This window comes from Peromyscus leucopus, chromosome 3 (assembly GCF_004664715.2).
Source record: "Peromyscus leucopus breed LL Stock chromosome 3, UCI_PerLeu_2.1, whole genome shotgun sequence".
NCBI classification, from domain to species: Eukaryota; Metazoa; Chordata; class Mammalia; order Rodentia; family Cricetidae; genus Peromyscus; species Peromyscus leucopus.
The window spans coordinates 103,729,046-103,743,007 of NC_051065.1; the positions used below are offsets into that span (position 1 = coordinate 103,729,046).

The 13,962-nt window shown below is 49.7% G+C and overlaps 1 protein-coding gene across 4 annotated transcripts in view; it reads right to left on the bottom strand.

The window, feature by feature from the left end:
• Add2 (adducin 2) overlaps positions 1-13,962 on the bottom strand; it is a 103,115-nt gene that overhangs the window by 26,781 nt on the left and 62,372 nt on the right. For all 4 annotated transcript variants that reach the window (XM_028854045.2, XM_037203895.1, XM_037203896.1 and 1 more), the window contains exons 4-8: positions 12,312-12,450; positions 6,192-6,343; positions 5,704-5,784; positions 2,892-3,041; positions 882-1,025 (exon numbers count right to left, since the gene is read on the bottom strand). In XM_028854045.2, the coding sequence (XP_028709878.1) occupies positions 882-1,025; positions 2,892-3,041; positions 5,704-5,784; positions 6,192-6,343; positions 12,312-12,450 (666 nt within the window). The remainder of the gene's footprint in view (positions 1-881; positions 1,026-2,891; positions 3,042-5,703; positions 5,785-6,191; positions 6,344-12,311; positions 12,451-13,962) is intronic.

Sequence of the window (13,962 nt, forward strand, 5' to 3'; positions counted from 1 at the left end):
CAGTGAGGTCTGATTTAATCATCTGAGCGATGGAGGAAACAGACATAGAAAGGCATTTGGTGTGCGTTGCTAAGGGGAAGGGGAACTGATTTCCTGGCTGCAGTTTTGTAAGTCTGCGTAAACAGCCTTAGAGAACACCACCAGCATCCCAGAGCAATGTGGGAGACGTGGTTTTTTAAAAAAAATTCTTTTCTTTCTAAAAAAAAAATCATCTATAAAACTTGGAGGCTGGAGAGACAGCCCAGTGGTTAATAGTGCTTCCTGCTCTTGCAGAGGACCCAAGTTCAATTCTGAGCGCTTATATCAGGCTGCTCACAAACACCTGTAACTCCAACTCCAGGGGACCTGGCGCCCCCTTCTGGCCTCCACATGCATTGTACACGCACAAATAAATCTTAAAAATTATCTGCAAAACAAATATTCTCCAATGAGTACATGTTGCTTTGGGGATGCTAATGCTCTCCTCTCTGTCTCTCTATGTGTGTGTGTGTGTGTGTGTGTGTATGTGTGTGTGTGTGTGTGTGTGTGTGAGAGAGAGAGAGAGAGAGAGAGAGAGAGAGAGAGAGAGAGAGAGAGAGAGAGAGCGACAGAGGTGAATATTGGGCATCTTCCTCAATTATTCTCCACCTGATTGTTTTGAGACACGGTGTTTCATTAAATCTGGAGCTCACCTAGTCAATCAAACTGACTGGCCACACAAGCCCAGCGATCCACCTGCCAGCACTGGGGTTATAGGTACTTAACTGCCATACCCAGCTTTTTAGGTAGGTGCCGGGGGTAGAACTCGGGTCCTTGTACAGAACACTCTTTACCCTCTGAGCCATCTCCCCAGTCTCATGACATCAGCCCTACCACTCCCCCACACCCTCCCAGAAACAAACCTTGCAGGTGGGTCCAAGGCACTTCTGCAAGTTGATTCGATCTGCTTCCTGCTCCATTTCCCCATTGAAGTCATAGTAGGCCATGTCCCCCACCAGCAGGGCATTATGGGAGACAGGCAGGAGGCCGCACTTCATAGCTGACACCTACAGGAAAACAATAGTTACCTGGCGCCTGCAGCCCAGGCCCCCGGGGCGCACTGGCCCTCTCTCCTCAGAGCACCGCAGGCCAGCTCTGCTCTGGGGCCAGGGAGCGTGGGACGGTCATAGGAGGAAGACTATGCTCCACCCAGACCCACTTTCACAGTGAGGGCGCTAAGGGCTTCTGTCACGTGCGCATCACTCCGACAGCTCCGCGGACTTCTGGGCAAGCACACCTGAGGAGACCCCTGCTGCCCAGCCCCGGCTCTGTTCTCGTCTGTGACTCTGGGAGGAGGCAGGAGTGGTGGAAATGGTCCCCCCCCACCATAGCATGGCCCTGGGGCAGTATGAATGCAAGGATCCAGGGCTAAAACCTGGGTTGGTTCCTGTGCTCGCCAGGTTTGTGTCAACTCGACACAAGCGGGGGCCGTTTTAGAAGAAGGAACATCAACTGAGAAAATTCTCCTACCAGACTGGCTTTTGGGCAAGCCTGTGGGCCATTTCTTGATGGATGATTGATGTAGGAGGGCCTGGCTCACTGTGGGTGGTGCCACCCCTGGGTTGGTGGCCCTGGACGCTATAAAACAGGCTGGGCAACCATGTGGAGCAAGCCAGTAAGCAGAGCTCCTCCATAGCCTCTGCACCAGTTCCTGCCTCCAGGTTCCTACTTTGGGTTCCTGCCTGACTTGCCTGCGTGATGGATTACACGTTCAAAGATGAAACAAACCCTCCCGCCCTGTTGATTCCGGCCATGGTGTGTTAGCAAAGCACCAGAAAAGCAAACGACTACAGTCTCCCGCTCCATCTCTTGTTAAAAGCAAATAGCATGGTGAGGGGCAGAAGGGCCTGACTATCTTGCTCCACTGCCCCAAAGCAGCCAAGAGTGCAGACTTCAACATACATACACCACTGAGTCTTGGTCCTGATCATGGGAGGTCTATACCCTGTGTTTCCCTTAGAAACCAACAGGCTGGCGCCATGTGCGCTGCCCTACAGGTGTGTGGTCTGGTGTCAGCAGGAAAGGATGATGGCCAAGGCAATGCCCAGTGTCTGCCATTTCTCCCAGTGATACTGCAGTGCCCTTTGTGCACATGGAGAGATGGCCTTGGCACTCCCTGTGATTGCTCCCTCTACTCTCGCCCAGGTTTACTGGACCCTTCCCCAGATCTCAGCTGCCCTGAACTAAGAAAAAGTTGGCAGACTCAGTTCCCACCAGCTTATTGTCCTGTGTCAAGGTCTCTCCTCTGAAGAGAGGGGGTCATGTGGGTCATGTGGGGACAGGCCAGCATGAAGCCCAACAACATTGCCTTGGGTAGACACTCAGGGTGCAGGCGCTGAGTTCCCAGTGGTGGCTACGGCAGAGTGTGGGAGAGTCTGTGAAATGTGCGTTCCTCGCCTTCACCTCTCACCAAGTCCTTGGTAAGTGAAAGGAAGGCTGGAATAGAGTCCTACACTGAGAATTCACTCTCTTGGCCTGAGTTCCAGATCTTTCCAGAATCTTTATTTTTTAACATTATCTTATGTTTTATTTTGTGTGTATGGGTGTTTTGCCTTCATGTCTGCCTGCACGCCACATGCTTACAGTGCCTACAAAGGCCAGAACAGAGGGTGTCGAATTCTGTGGGACTAGGGCTGCAGATGGTTATGAGTGGTCATGTGGGCGCTGAGAACGGAACCAAAGTCCTCTGGAAGAACGGACAGTGCTCTTAACCCCTGAGCCATCTCTCTGCCAGCTTTGCAGAATTTTTAAATAATGACATTGCAATATCCCAGAGGCTGTCTCCTCAGGGAGAAACAGTGCTCTGGGCTGGCTGCCACAGGGAGTCTGGCACTGACTGGGTGGAGCTCAGGAGGCTGGGAGGCCTTCCTTACCGCAGCTGTGGCAGGGGTGTGCAGGTGGATGGCACACCGCACGTCAGGTCTGGCGGCATAGATGGCCGAGTGCAGACTGAAGCCTGTGGTGTCCACGGGGAAGCAGCTGCTGCCCTTCTCCACCACCTCTCCCAGGATGTTCACCTTGATCTAGGCAGTGAGGAAGAGAACAGACTCAGAGCGGCAGGCAGCGGGCTCCTGTCCTCTTCCACACGTGGACCCAGTGCGTCCCCTGCCCATGTCCACCCCTAGACAGGAGTAATGGCTGGCCTTGGTGTTGGGGGACAGCAACATGGAGTCCTGCCTGCAGTGAGTCTTAAGGGGTGACAGGTGGTGATGATTCTGCAGGGAAAGAGGTGGGCAGTTTCTCGGACTTTATTATGCGTTACTTCAGGAGCTGTCAAAATAGAATCTACACAGAGAGGACACGGCACGCTTAGCCTTTCCCCACATGATGTCTAGGCTATGGCCCACAAACCCACGCTGAGGAATGAGCTAGAGGACAGTCAGTGATAGAATCCTCTAGTAGCAGCTGAGGGGATTCTTAGATGCCAGAAGAAACTTCCCCAGAGGAAGTCACGTCTAGGCCGAGCCATCTCATTGTTGAAACATCTTAACACAAACAAAGATAAAGAGGATGATATCCCGAACACCTTTACCACTCACGGGAAAGGGAAGTATTTTAAGGGACCAGGAGAGAAGTCACTTTCTTAGCCTGCTCTCTACTCCACGAGACTAGCAGGTGGCTTGGCTAAAAAGCATTACACACAGTATGTGTGTGTGTAAAGGAGACATCAAGGGAGAATGGAGGAGGAGAGAGGTGGGGGGGAGTGAGAGAGGGAGCGAGTGAACAAGAGAGAAACAGAAAGACAGAGACACGCAGAGAACACACAGTGAGTGCTGGTGGGAGAAAGAGCACATACATGCGCACACTTTCCTAATGCTGCAACCTTTAATAAAGTTCCTCATGTTGTGGTGACCCCCAATCATAAAATTATTTAGTTGCTACTTTATAATTGTAATTTTGCTTCTCTTATGAGTTGTAATGTAAATATCTGATATGCAGGATATCTGATATGTGACCTCAAAGGGGTCGTGACCCACAGGTTGAGAACTGCTGTCTCAACACTTTAATGGGCATACAATCTAGTCCCCAGGCACTCTGCAGCCCGGGGCTCATTTGACTACAGTTATACCTTTCACACTAACAAGCTAGATTTTAGCTTCTTTAAAAAAAAAAAAAATCACCATGCAGTGGTGACCCACACCTTTAATCCCAGCACTCAGAAGGCAGAGGCAGGTGGGTCTCTGTGAGTTCTAGGCCAGCCTAGTCTTCAGCAATAGTTCCAGGACATCTAGGGCTATGCAAACCTTGTCTTGAAAAACCAAAAAGAAAAAGAAAAAAAAGAAAATCACTGTCCCTTTGGCCCTCAAAACAGAAGCACCTATAATGTCCCAAGTCTAGCACACAAGGCAGTTCCACAAATGGCCCCTCACTCCATCCCCCAAAACCGACAGACAAAAGGGGGACTGAAGGACAGTGCCACCTTGGTGTGGGGATGGGCACACTATTGGTACTGTGTGCTTAGCTGCATAGGACCGGCATCCAAGAGACCCCTGCTGCAAACCTCTCCATGGAGTGAGTTTTACAAAACGAACCTGGCTTTAGAGTGGCCTGGCGCTGGCTGGGTGTAACGGCAGCTCCCCCAGCTCCTGCTCCTGCTTAAAACAAGGGCTTGTGCTCAGCTGACTCCCCAGTTCCTCAAGGCGGCCCAGTCAGACTCCCCACTCTGGGAGGGCCCCTCTCTGGCTCGTGTATATCTTATCTCATTGTTGGACCTGTGACTTGCGTCACTCAGGAATCTCCACAACCTAATAGGGTAGCGAGCAGTCCTCCAGCGCCTCTGTCTAGATGAGAAAGCACGAAGTCTGAGGACTGCCTGGGAGGCACAGGCTTGGCCTGGACCCTGCTGCTGAGCAAACTTGTAAAAGAAGCCAACCGTTATGCGGGAGGGAGGCTCTCTTCCTTACCAACCACATTCCCCTGTGGAGGGTATGAGCTGCACATCCATACACAGTCCACCCATGGTCTATCCATACCCCAGACCACCTCAGCCCGCTGGTGACCCCAACGAGTCTGTCTACACCCCAGACCACCTTCTGCTTGTGATCCCCTCAAGTCTGCCTCTTGGGGTCAGACCCCTTCTGAACCTACCGCAGCCAAATGCCAACTGCCTCTGCCTCCGGGACACTGCTCCCCGACCCCCAGCTCCTCATCCTCCATCCCAGCTTCCAGCCCAGCCGATTACAGGCCCACTAAGCATGCAAGCCCAGAATTTCTTTCACAGATCACAGACAGAGAACCGAGCATTTGTCCTGACGTCTGCTGGTCTCCATCTATACCTCTGTCGGGGCAATCCGAGAAAAAGGACACAGACTGTCTTGCCTCCACCTCCAGAGTCCAAATGCTGATCCAGACTTGAAGTCTCTTGTTCTCCTGCTCCAATGTGTTCCCATCCAAGGAAGCTTTCCTCATGGCATGTGGTCTAACCTCAAAGCAGGAATCTACCCAGGACTCCAGGTCACCTCCCATCCTCTCCCCAGTTCCACTGCGTTTGCTGTCTCCTCCCTGATCACATCATGCCCGAGGCACCCCCTGTGTCCATTCACCGTCTCTGCCCAGGGAGAGTGTGAGTTCCACAAAGAACAGGACAGTAGGCTCTGACTGGAGATGAACCTGTTCCTCCAGGGTCCATGGGTACTGTCACCTTAGTAAGTAAGGGTCAGCCTTGAGATGCAGGCCTATACTTACCAGGCTAGATGCCGTGACCTCACTGCAGGAAACCCCCTTGGGGCTGATCAGGAAGTGGTCCTGCTCCTTGCTCACTCTCATCTGGGAAGACAGATAGGGAACTCAGGGCCAAGCAGAGAGAAGGAGGAGACACTCTTTAAATCCCTGTCTCCTTGAACTCACTGCACCAGGACTTTCTCCAGTGAACCCTCCTCCACTGAGAGACAAAGAGGTTTGGTCTTTATTTGAGCTGTGGAAATGGAGCTTCCAGAGGAATCTCACAAAAATTAGGAACAGCCCTGGATACAGGAATCCAAAGAGGTACCCACTGGGCAGGTACTTTGTTCTGTTCATCATAGTGGTTAGCAATCTTGGAAAAGGTGAGCGGATTTTAACCAAGGGCCACTAACAGTGCCTGGCCACGCTGAGGGTCAGGAGTCTTCCTCTCGGGTTTTGTGGAGATAGGGCTTTGGGAACCGGGGGCTGGGCACAGGGCGCCTGCTCCTCACCGTGACATAGGTGTCGCTGAGCTGCGCCCAGCCATAGAGGTCCAGGAGGCGGTAGACACTGCTGATCTTGCACCGCATAAGCCTCTCCCCCTTGGCCAGGTTCAGGGAGTCAGCAGTGTGGAGATCATTGATGGGTGTCATCATGGAGAAGTCTGCAGGGATGGGAGGGGACAGCACATTTCCCTGAGGACGGGAGTCCCTACCAGCCAGTTGCCCCATGCCCCTCTAGATCCCACTGACTGATGCCACCACTGTGCACAAAACACTCCCTGCCGGAGGATCAACCAGCCCTCAGCTCACACCTGGAGGAAGAAAGGTTATAGGGTGTCTATGTGTGGCTTACAAAGCCCTCAGCTCAGCTGAGTGAAACTGCTGTTGCTTTTGGAGGAGAGCCAGGCCAAGAGCTGGGGATATAACTCGGGCAGTACAGCACTTGCGTGGCAGGCACACATCTCTAGGTTTGATCCCTAGCACTACGTAAAATATGGTGATACATATCTGTAATCTCTGCATTTACTTAGGAAGTGGAGGCAGAAGTTCAAGATTGTCCTGGACTACAGAGGAAGTTTAAGATCAGCTTGCGCTACATGAGACTCAGTCTCAAGGAAACAAAGAAACAAGCAAACAAAAAACAGCAGCAGCAACAACAACAAAAACCCAAAACAAACAAAAACCCCGAAGCCACATCAAGGCTCAAAACCGGGAACAACGTATTCTTGGAATTTCAAGGTTGCATAAGCCCTAAACAGGGGCACTGGGTAAATGTAGGAAAAGGTTTCTGAGCGGGAATGTGTGCAGATGAGCGTTAGCTTTACGGGAGAAGCCACTGCTCAGAAGGCTGTCACCGTGTTTGGAGTGACCCTGTGATAGAACTTGTTCTGTGGCCTGGAAACAGGGCACATAGAAAGCCACATCAGCCAGGAAGAAAGTTCCTCAACACAGACCCCAGTCGAGGCTGGCTAGAGGGCTTCAGTGCTGGTAGCGCACATGTTTCTGGTAGGGCAGCAGCCAGCCACAGGGTCATGTGTTACTTTTTTCTAGGAATTTGGGGGAAAGGCTGAGAGATTTGGAAATGGGCCTTGGGGGGGGGGGCGGCGGTGTTAGAAATCTTGTCCCCAGAGCACCCCAGATGTAGGAGCCGATGGCCAGTCTATCGCCTTAACCATGCTAGTCACCGCCTGTGAGCTTCAGGGGAGCAGAGGGAGGGAGGCCCACGAGTTAAGGGGCCGGAGAGCCCACTGCCGAGAACACGCTGCTCTTGTAGGAACTCGAGCTCAGCTCCCAGCACGCATGTCAGGTGTGTGCATACACACACACACACACACACACACACACACACACACACACACATACACACACACACACACACACACACACACCACATTTTCTTTTTAAAAAAATAGAATGGTTAAATAAAAATTTAAAGGTCATATTATTATCAAACCAGAAGTTGGGAAAAATAATCTTTCCTTGGGCAAAGACAGCCATGTCCAGGTCATTTTATATGAAGTTATACAGTGAAGTAATAGTGACTGTGGATGTTTATACTCTGAGTGTTATTTTGTCAAGACGGGTTGGGTATGGGGGCACACTTCTGTAATTCTAGTACTCGGGATGTTGAGGTAGGAGAATCAAGGCCAGCCTGGGCTACCCAATGAGACCCCCATCTCAGAACAAAACAGGAAGTAAAACATATCCTAAGAGAAATGAACCACAACGAAACGGATGGCTCAACCTTCACTCTTGACAAAATCTAATAAAAATGGAAATCTAGATTAAGTAGAGTGTCCTGGAGCTTGTCCTTAACCACAGATCATTTAAAAATAATTATATTAGGTTTCAAAAAGCTCTCACTAAATCCTTGACAGGGAACTTAAGCAGGACATGTTTTCTAATTCAATGAAGCCTGACATAACAGATCTACAGAAGATCAAGCATTCAACTGCTCAGCAATGAGAAAAGACAGCTCATGGAATAAAAACCAGGTCAACTAGGGCTGCTGCTCAGTATGTGCTTGACATGTGGGCAGCCATGGTTCAGTGCCAGCACTATCAAAGATAAACAGGACCAAAGCAGCAGCTGCAAACTGTCCATTGCATGAAGCCAAATGATGCTCAGAAGTTCACCCACTGGGCTAAATATGAAAATATATCAAATTCATTTTATCATAGAAAAAACACAAAAGCCGGGTGGTGGTGGCACACGCCTTTAATCCCAGCACTCGGGAGGCAGAGGCAGGCAGATCTCTGTGAGTTCGAGGCCAGCCTGGGCTACAGAGTGAGTTCCAGGAAAGGCGCAAAGCTCCACAGAGAAACCCTGTCTCGAAAACCCCCTCCTCCCCCCAAAAAAGGGAAAGAAAAGAAAAAACACAAAGGACAAAACCATCCATAGAAAAGGTTCTGGTTAGCTCTTGTCTGTCAGATACAAATCTAGACGTATCTAGGAAGAGGGACTCTTATCTGGGGAATTGTGTCCATCAGACTGGCCTACAGGCCCTACAAGCCAGTCTGTGGACACATTTTCTTGCTTATAATTGATGTGGGAGGGCCCAGCTCATTGTGGGTGGGGCCACCCCTGGGCTGGGTCTTGGGTTGTTCAAGAAAGCAGGCTGAGCAAGCCATGGGAAGCAAGCCAGTCAGCAGCACCCCTCCATGGCCTCTGCTTCAGTTCATGCTTCCGGGTTCCTGTCCTGCTTGAGTTTGTGCCTGACTTCCATCGATGATGAACTGACATGTAAGCCAAATAAAGCCATTCCTCTCCAACGCTTTAGGCTGTGGTGTTTACCACAGCAAGAGAAAGGACACCAGGACAGAGACCTTCTGGAAAATAGGAAGTACGAAACCAAAGTGGGCCAGGTGTGGTAACGTCCACCTGTACCCCAGCACTTGTGAGGTGAGGTAAGAGGATTGAAAGTTCTTGGCCAGTCAGAACTTTGTGACTAGACTCTGCTCCCCGTCTCCTCCCACAAAAGGCTGGGACATAGCTTGGAGGTACAGTGCTTGTCTAGACTGTACGGAGTTCCGGGTGTGATCCCTGTGGCTGGAAAAGAAATTAGTAATCAGGAAAAATTTTAAGACCAATAAGTAACTCCAAGAATTAGTGTATAAGACCTATGGGGGGAAAAAAAAAAAAAAAACATGAGTTGCTCAATAAGGCAAACTGAGAACACACAGCAGCAGACGCCAGCCGGGTGCCATCTCAAAAACCTATCAGTGAAAAGAATATTGTAAGTCACTTGGTTTTAAAGAGAATCCATTGAAATAGATAATTTCATATCAAACATATGACCAAAATCTAATGACACAGCAGCAAAATAAAAAATTTAAACTCCAGATAAAACTGATGGGGACAAATGCCAAGAATCTCAGAAAATGTTCCAGATCTGGATGACTTTGCAAGTGAGCTGCTAACCTTCAAGGGCAATGATCCTGCCTTGTTTAAACGCCATCAGGGCAAGGAGAGAGCTGGAGTCTCCCCGGTTCCTGTTATAAAGTCATGGCTGAACGCCCTGGAAGTGGACTGCTCAACCTCACATGAGAATGTGTGTACACAAATCCTTAGCAGATTCTAACAATAAAACTCAGAAGAGGATTTCTTAAAACAATGAAGAAGGAATCAGGGTCAAGGAGATGGCTTAGTTGGCTAAGCAGTTGCCACGCAAACAGAAGGACCTCTGCTTATCACGAGAACCCATGTTTAAAAAAAAAGTCAAGTATGTTGGGACACATTTGTAATCCCAGCACTGGGGAGGTAGAAACAGGGGGAGCACTTGGACGGCCAGCCTAGCTGACTTAGAAAGTTCCAGACAAGTGAGAGAACAGGCCAGTGAGAGACCTTTCCTCAAATGATGTGGTGAGCTACTCCCAAGGATCAAACCCTAAGGTTGAACTCTGGTCTTCACATGCATGTGTGCTTACATGTGAACTTGCATGCCTGTACACACACACGCACACACACACACACACACACACACACACACACACACACACACACACACTTGTGCACACACACACACCAGAGACCAGATTTGTTTCACGTATTTCAAAAGAGCCCAACATTCAGAGATCTATCACTATAACTCATTCTGACAATTGTTCAAGGGGGGAAAAGGAATCAATGCCCCAGATGCATTTTATAAAACTCAAAATCTATTTCTGAGAAAGAGCTATGATGAGTTAGAAGTAAAGGACATTTTCTCGACATGATAAAGAACAATGATGGCAAACTTTGTGGTTAAAGAACTCCTCCATTAAAGTCAGATGCCAGACAAGGGTGACCATTCTCTAAATTATTAAACATTCTAAAGCCTGAGGGAATAAAACCAGAAAACTAGAAAAAACAAGCCCAAGGGCAAAATGCGAGCAGATGGAGGCAAAACAACAACGTTTGCAGATGACTTGATTTTCTATATACGAAACACAAGGCCAGCTAGACAGCTCAGTGGGTAAAAGTGCTTGTCACCAGGGGCCTGACACGGTGGGAGGAGAGAACCAGCTCCCGTGGGTGGTCTTCTGACCTCTGTACTCACGCTATGTACACATTCATACCTACGTACACACACACACACATACACACACAAATGAAAAATTAAATAACATGTTCTTAAAACTCAAGAGAATATGTGTGTACACATTCAAGAAAAAAATTGAGTAAAGATTCATTATGACAATGAAGTTATATATTATTTCCTGGATGGGCTTAAGGCACAGTCAGACTGTATAGAAATAACTAGTAATCTCTCCTGGTAGATATTATAGACCCAGCAGAAGACATACCTTGCTTCTGAAGATTCTAAGTCAATTCTCGAAAATAATTTTTCAAGGCTGAGATAAATGGGTGACTAACTACAGTCCTTTGTCCTGCTGTCTAGGCACGTGGCCAAGGGGAGAAGACACAGAGGAGGACAACAGAGGGCTGTTCTGTAAGAAAGTAATCTACAATAGGAAAAGTGCTGTGAATAGAGTGAAAAGGCAAAGGAGAAACTGAAAACAAAAACAACTGATATATTTGACATGTCAGAGGGAAGGAGCATTAATTTATAAAGATTAGAAAACTTATAAAATATAGTAATAGGAAAATTGGCAAAGTATGAAAATAAACATTCCATTATTTTAAAAAAAAAAAAAAAACAGTTGAGGTTCTAGGTACAGCCTGTCTCAGGGGAAAGGAAATGGTAAGTAGCAGTCTGAGAAGAGGTCGAGGAAGGTGGCGCCCACCACGCTCTGTTGAGAGCAAGGCTGGCTCTCTCTCCAGGATGGCCAAGGGACACAATCTGCATCATGCATATGTAATTTAAATGTGTCTTCAAGCACATATTTAAATTCCTCTAGCATTCCTACAATTTATCTTTGGAGGACAGTTCAGCTATTTCAGCGTTTTCTCATAATTTATCTTTAAAAGACAGTGGTGCATCAAATAATTTACCAGGATGTTTACCACATTGCAGTTCATAATAGCAAAAAGCTGAACACAGTCTAAATGTCTAACAGGGAGCAATTGATTCAATGGCATGCAACCACAAAAATTATATTGCAGAACCATATTTATGAGGCAAAAAATATGCCATTACAATTGTGTGTGTAATATGATTATATTCAATAAGCTATCTATATTAAAAGAAAAAAGTTGGAAAGATACATCAAAATATTGCTAACAGTGATTTTGGAGTTCTCAGAACACAGTGGAGTGGGTTTTGGCTTCTCTTTCTCTAATGTTTTCCTTAGCTCCAGCCATCCCTCTATACATCTGAGTCATATGGAGCAAGGGCAGGAGGCTGTGGGCAGAGCTGCACATTCCAGAAAGGAAGCCCACACATAGCCATAGCTCTTCTCACTGCTCAATAGCCACCATCCTGGCTGGCCTCCTGGCTCCACTCATCTCTTCTTGTCCCCTGAAGTCACCTCCATCCTTCCCATTCCTGGCATCACAGGCAATTCTCCTGTGGGTCTTTAATTCACAGCAACATCAGAAGCAGAGCCAGGCACCTCTATGCTCAGGCCTGCTAATGCAACTGCAGCTTGGCCATTGCCTAGCAACCAAGCTGCTTCTGGTGCTTCCTCCTCCCTTCCCTACCTCATCCCTCCTCCTCTGCTCCTGGCAGACACCCAGACACCCACATACTCATGGAAGAAGCTGGGAAGACTGCGTGGGAGGTGCTGGCCATGAAGTCCGCGATCTGTCGTAGCGCCCAGATGTTGGAGGAATTGTTGCCCTTCTTCATCTGTTCCTGGATGAGACCTTCCAGCTCCTCCCTGAAAGACTGCAGCAGGCCAAGGGGTTGGTGCCCAGTCCTCATGGAGAGCTAAGAGCCCAGCAGGTCCTCACAAGAGGCTGAGGCCCCACAGATCCCTGGGGATTGGTGCCCAGCTCCTCCCGGCAGGACTGAGGACCCTGCAGATCCCTAGGAGCTGAGAGCACAGCAAACCCTGAGGGACGAGTCCCTGAGCTCCCCACAGGGAGCTCACCCCACTCCCCTCCTGTAGCTCCTCACAGGAGGACAACTCCTGCAAGTCTCCAGGGGTCTGGTCTTCCAGCTCTTCAGTAAGGGCCAAGGACCCTGAAGGTTCTCCATAGGAAGGTTCACTAGGCCCTCAGGTGCCTCCTCGGACTGTTGCATAGGTTATTAAGGAGACTGTGGGGGTGGACCTGGGCCCCCATTTTCTTTGGAGGTAGTCCAGATTCCAGCTCCCTTCTATATGAGTGATGGCCAAGGCCATACCAGGCATGGCAGGACTTCACTTTAGATAGAATGAACTGGATGAGAAAAGTATGCCACCTCCCTCCCCATTAGCACATCCAGGGCTCTTCTCACACGCCTCAGTGTCTCTGTGTTCTTGAGGATGAGGGAGGAGATGGAGAAGGCCTGGAGGACTTCTGCCGTGGCTCCCACCGTGTGTGCTGCATGCGCTAAGCTCAGCGTTCAGCCCGCTACACTGTGAACTCCTTATCTTGCTGGCCAGGTGGTGGGAGGAAGCATGGGAGGAGCAGGGAGCTCCATGACACTGAGGAGCCTCTGGGAAGGGGAAAGAAGCAAGGCTCCGGCGCGGTCCCCATAGCCTGCCTCACCCACTAGCCAGGGCCGGCCGGAGCTGCTCCACTCCGCACCCCTCCTGAGACTCGCTGCTCGTCTGGCGGCTGCCTCACGCCAAGGCCTTTAAGAACCTGCTGGCTTCCTCCAGGCCCTTGACACAGTGTCACAGAGTCCCCGGCTCATTCCTTCCCATTCCTCTGAGCAGTGTGTGTGCTCCTGGTGAAAACTGCCCACAGACTATGGGATGCCCTGTTCCAAAAGGCCCTGGGGAAGTCAGCTTCCTTCCTGGGCTTCCCAACCTGCATCCTACAGAGCCCCAGGCGCCATCCCCCTAGTCCTCCCTCCCTCCCCAGCTCTTCTTCCCTGTCCAGAGGTCAGCAGCACTCTTGCCTGCTCAGACATCCATCTCTTGAGTGTACTGCCTGCCTGGGGAGTGAGTGAGCTCTGAAGCCAACCCAGCCAGGTCTGCAGACTCTAGGTCAGGCTGGCTCCTGACCCATTGTCCCCTTAACTCAACATTCAGACTCCACGCTCCTCAGCGGAAGGGTACCCTAGGCCGGCCCCCTTATGACCCATCCTTCAGTTTACACAGTCTCATCTGTTGCCTGTTGCAGGAAAGGAGAACTGGAAACCGAATCTCAGATGTGCCATCGCAAACTGGGGCAGGGGTCTTACCTCCGCCGCTGCTTGAACCAGAATTTATGCACACCCCCAGGCCTCCCCTTGGCCAGTGGTTAGGGA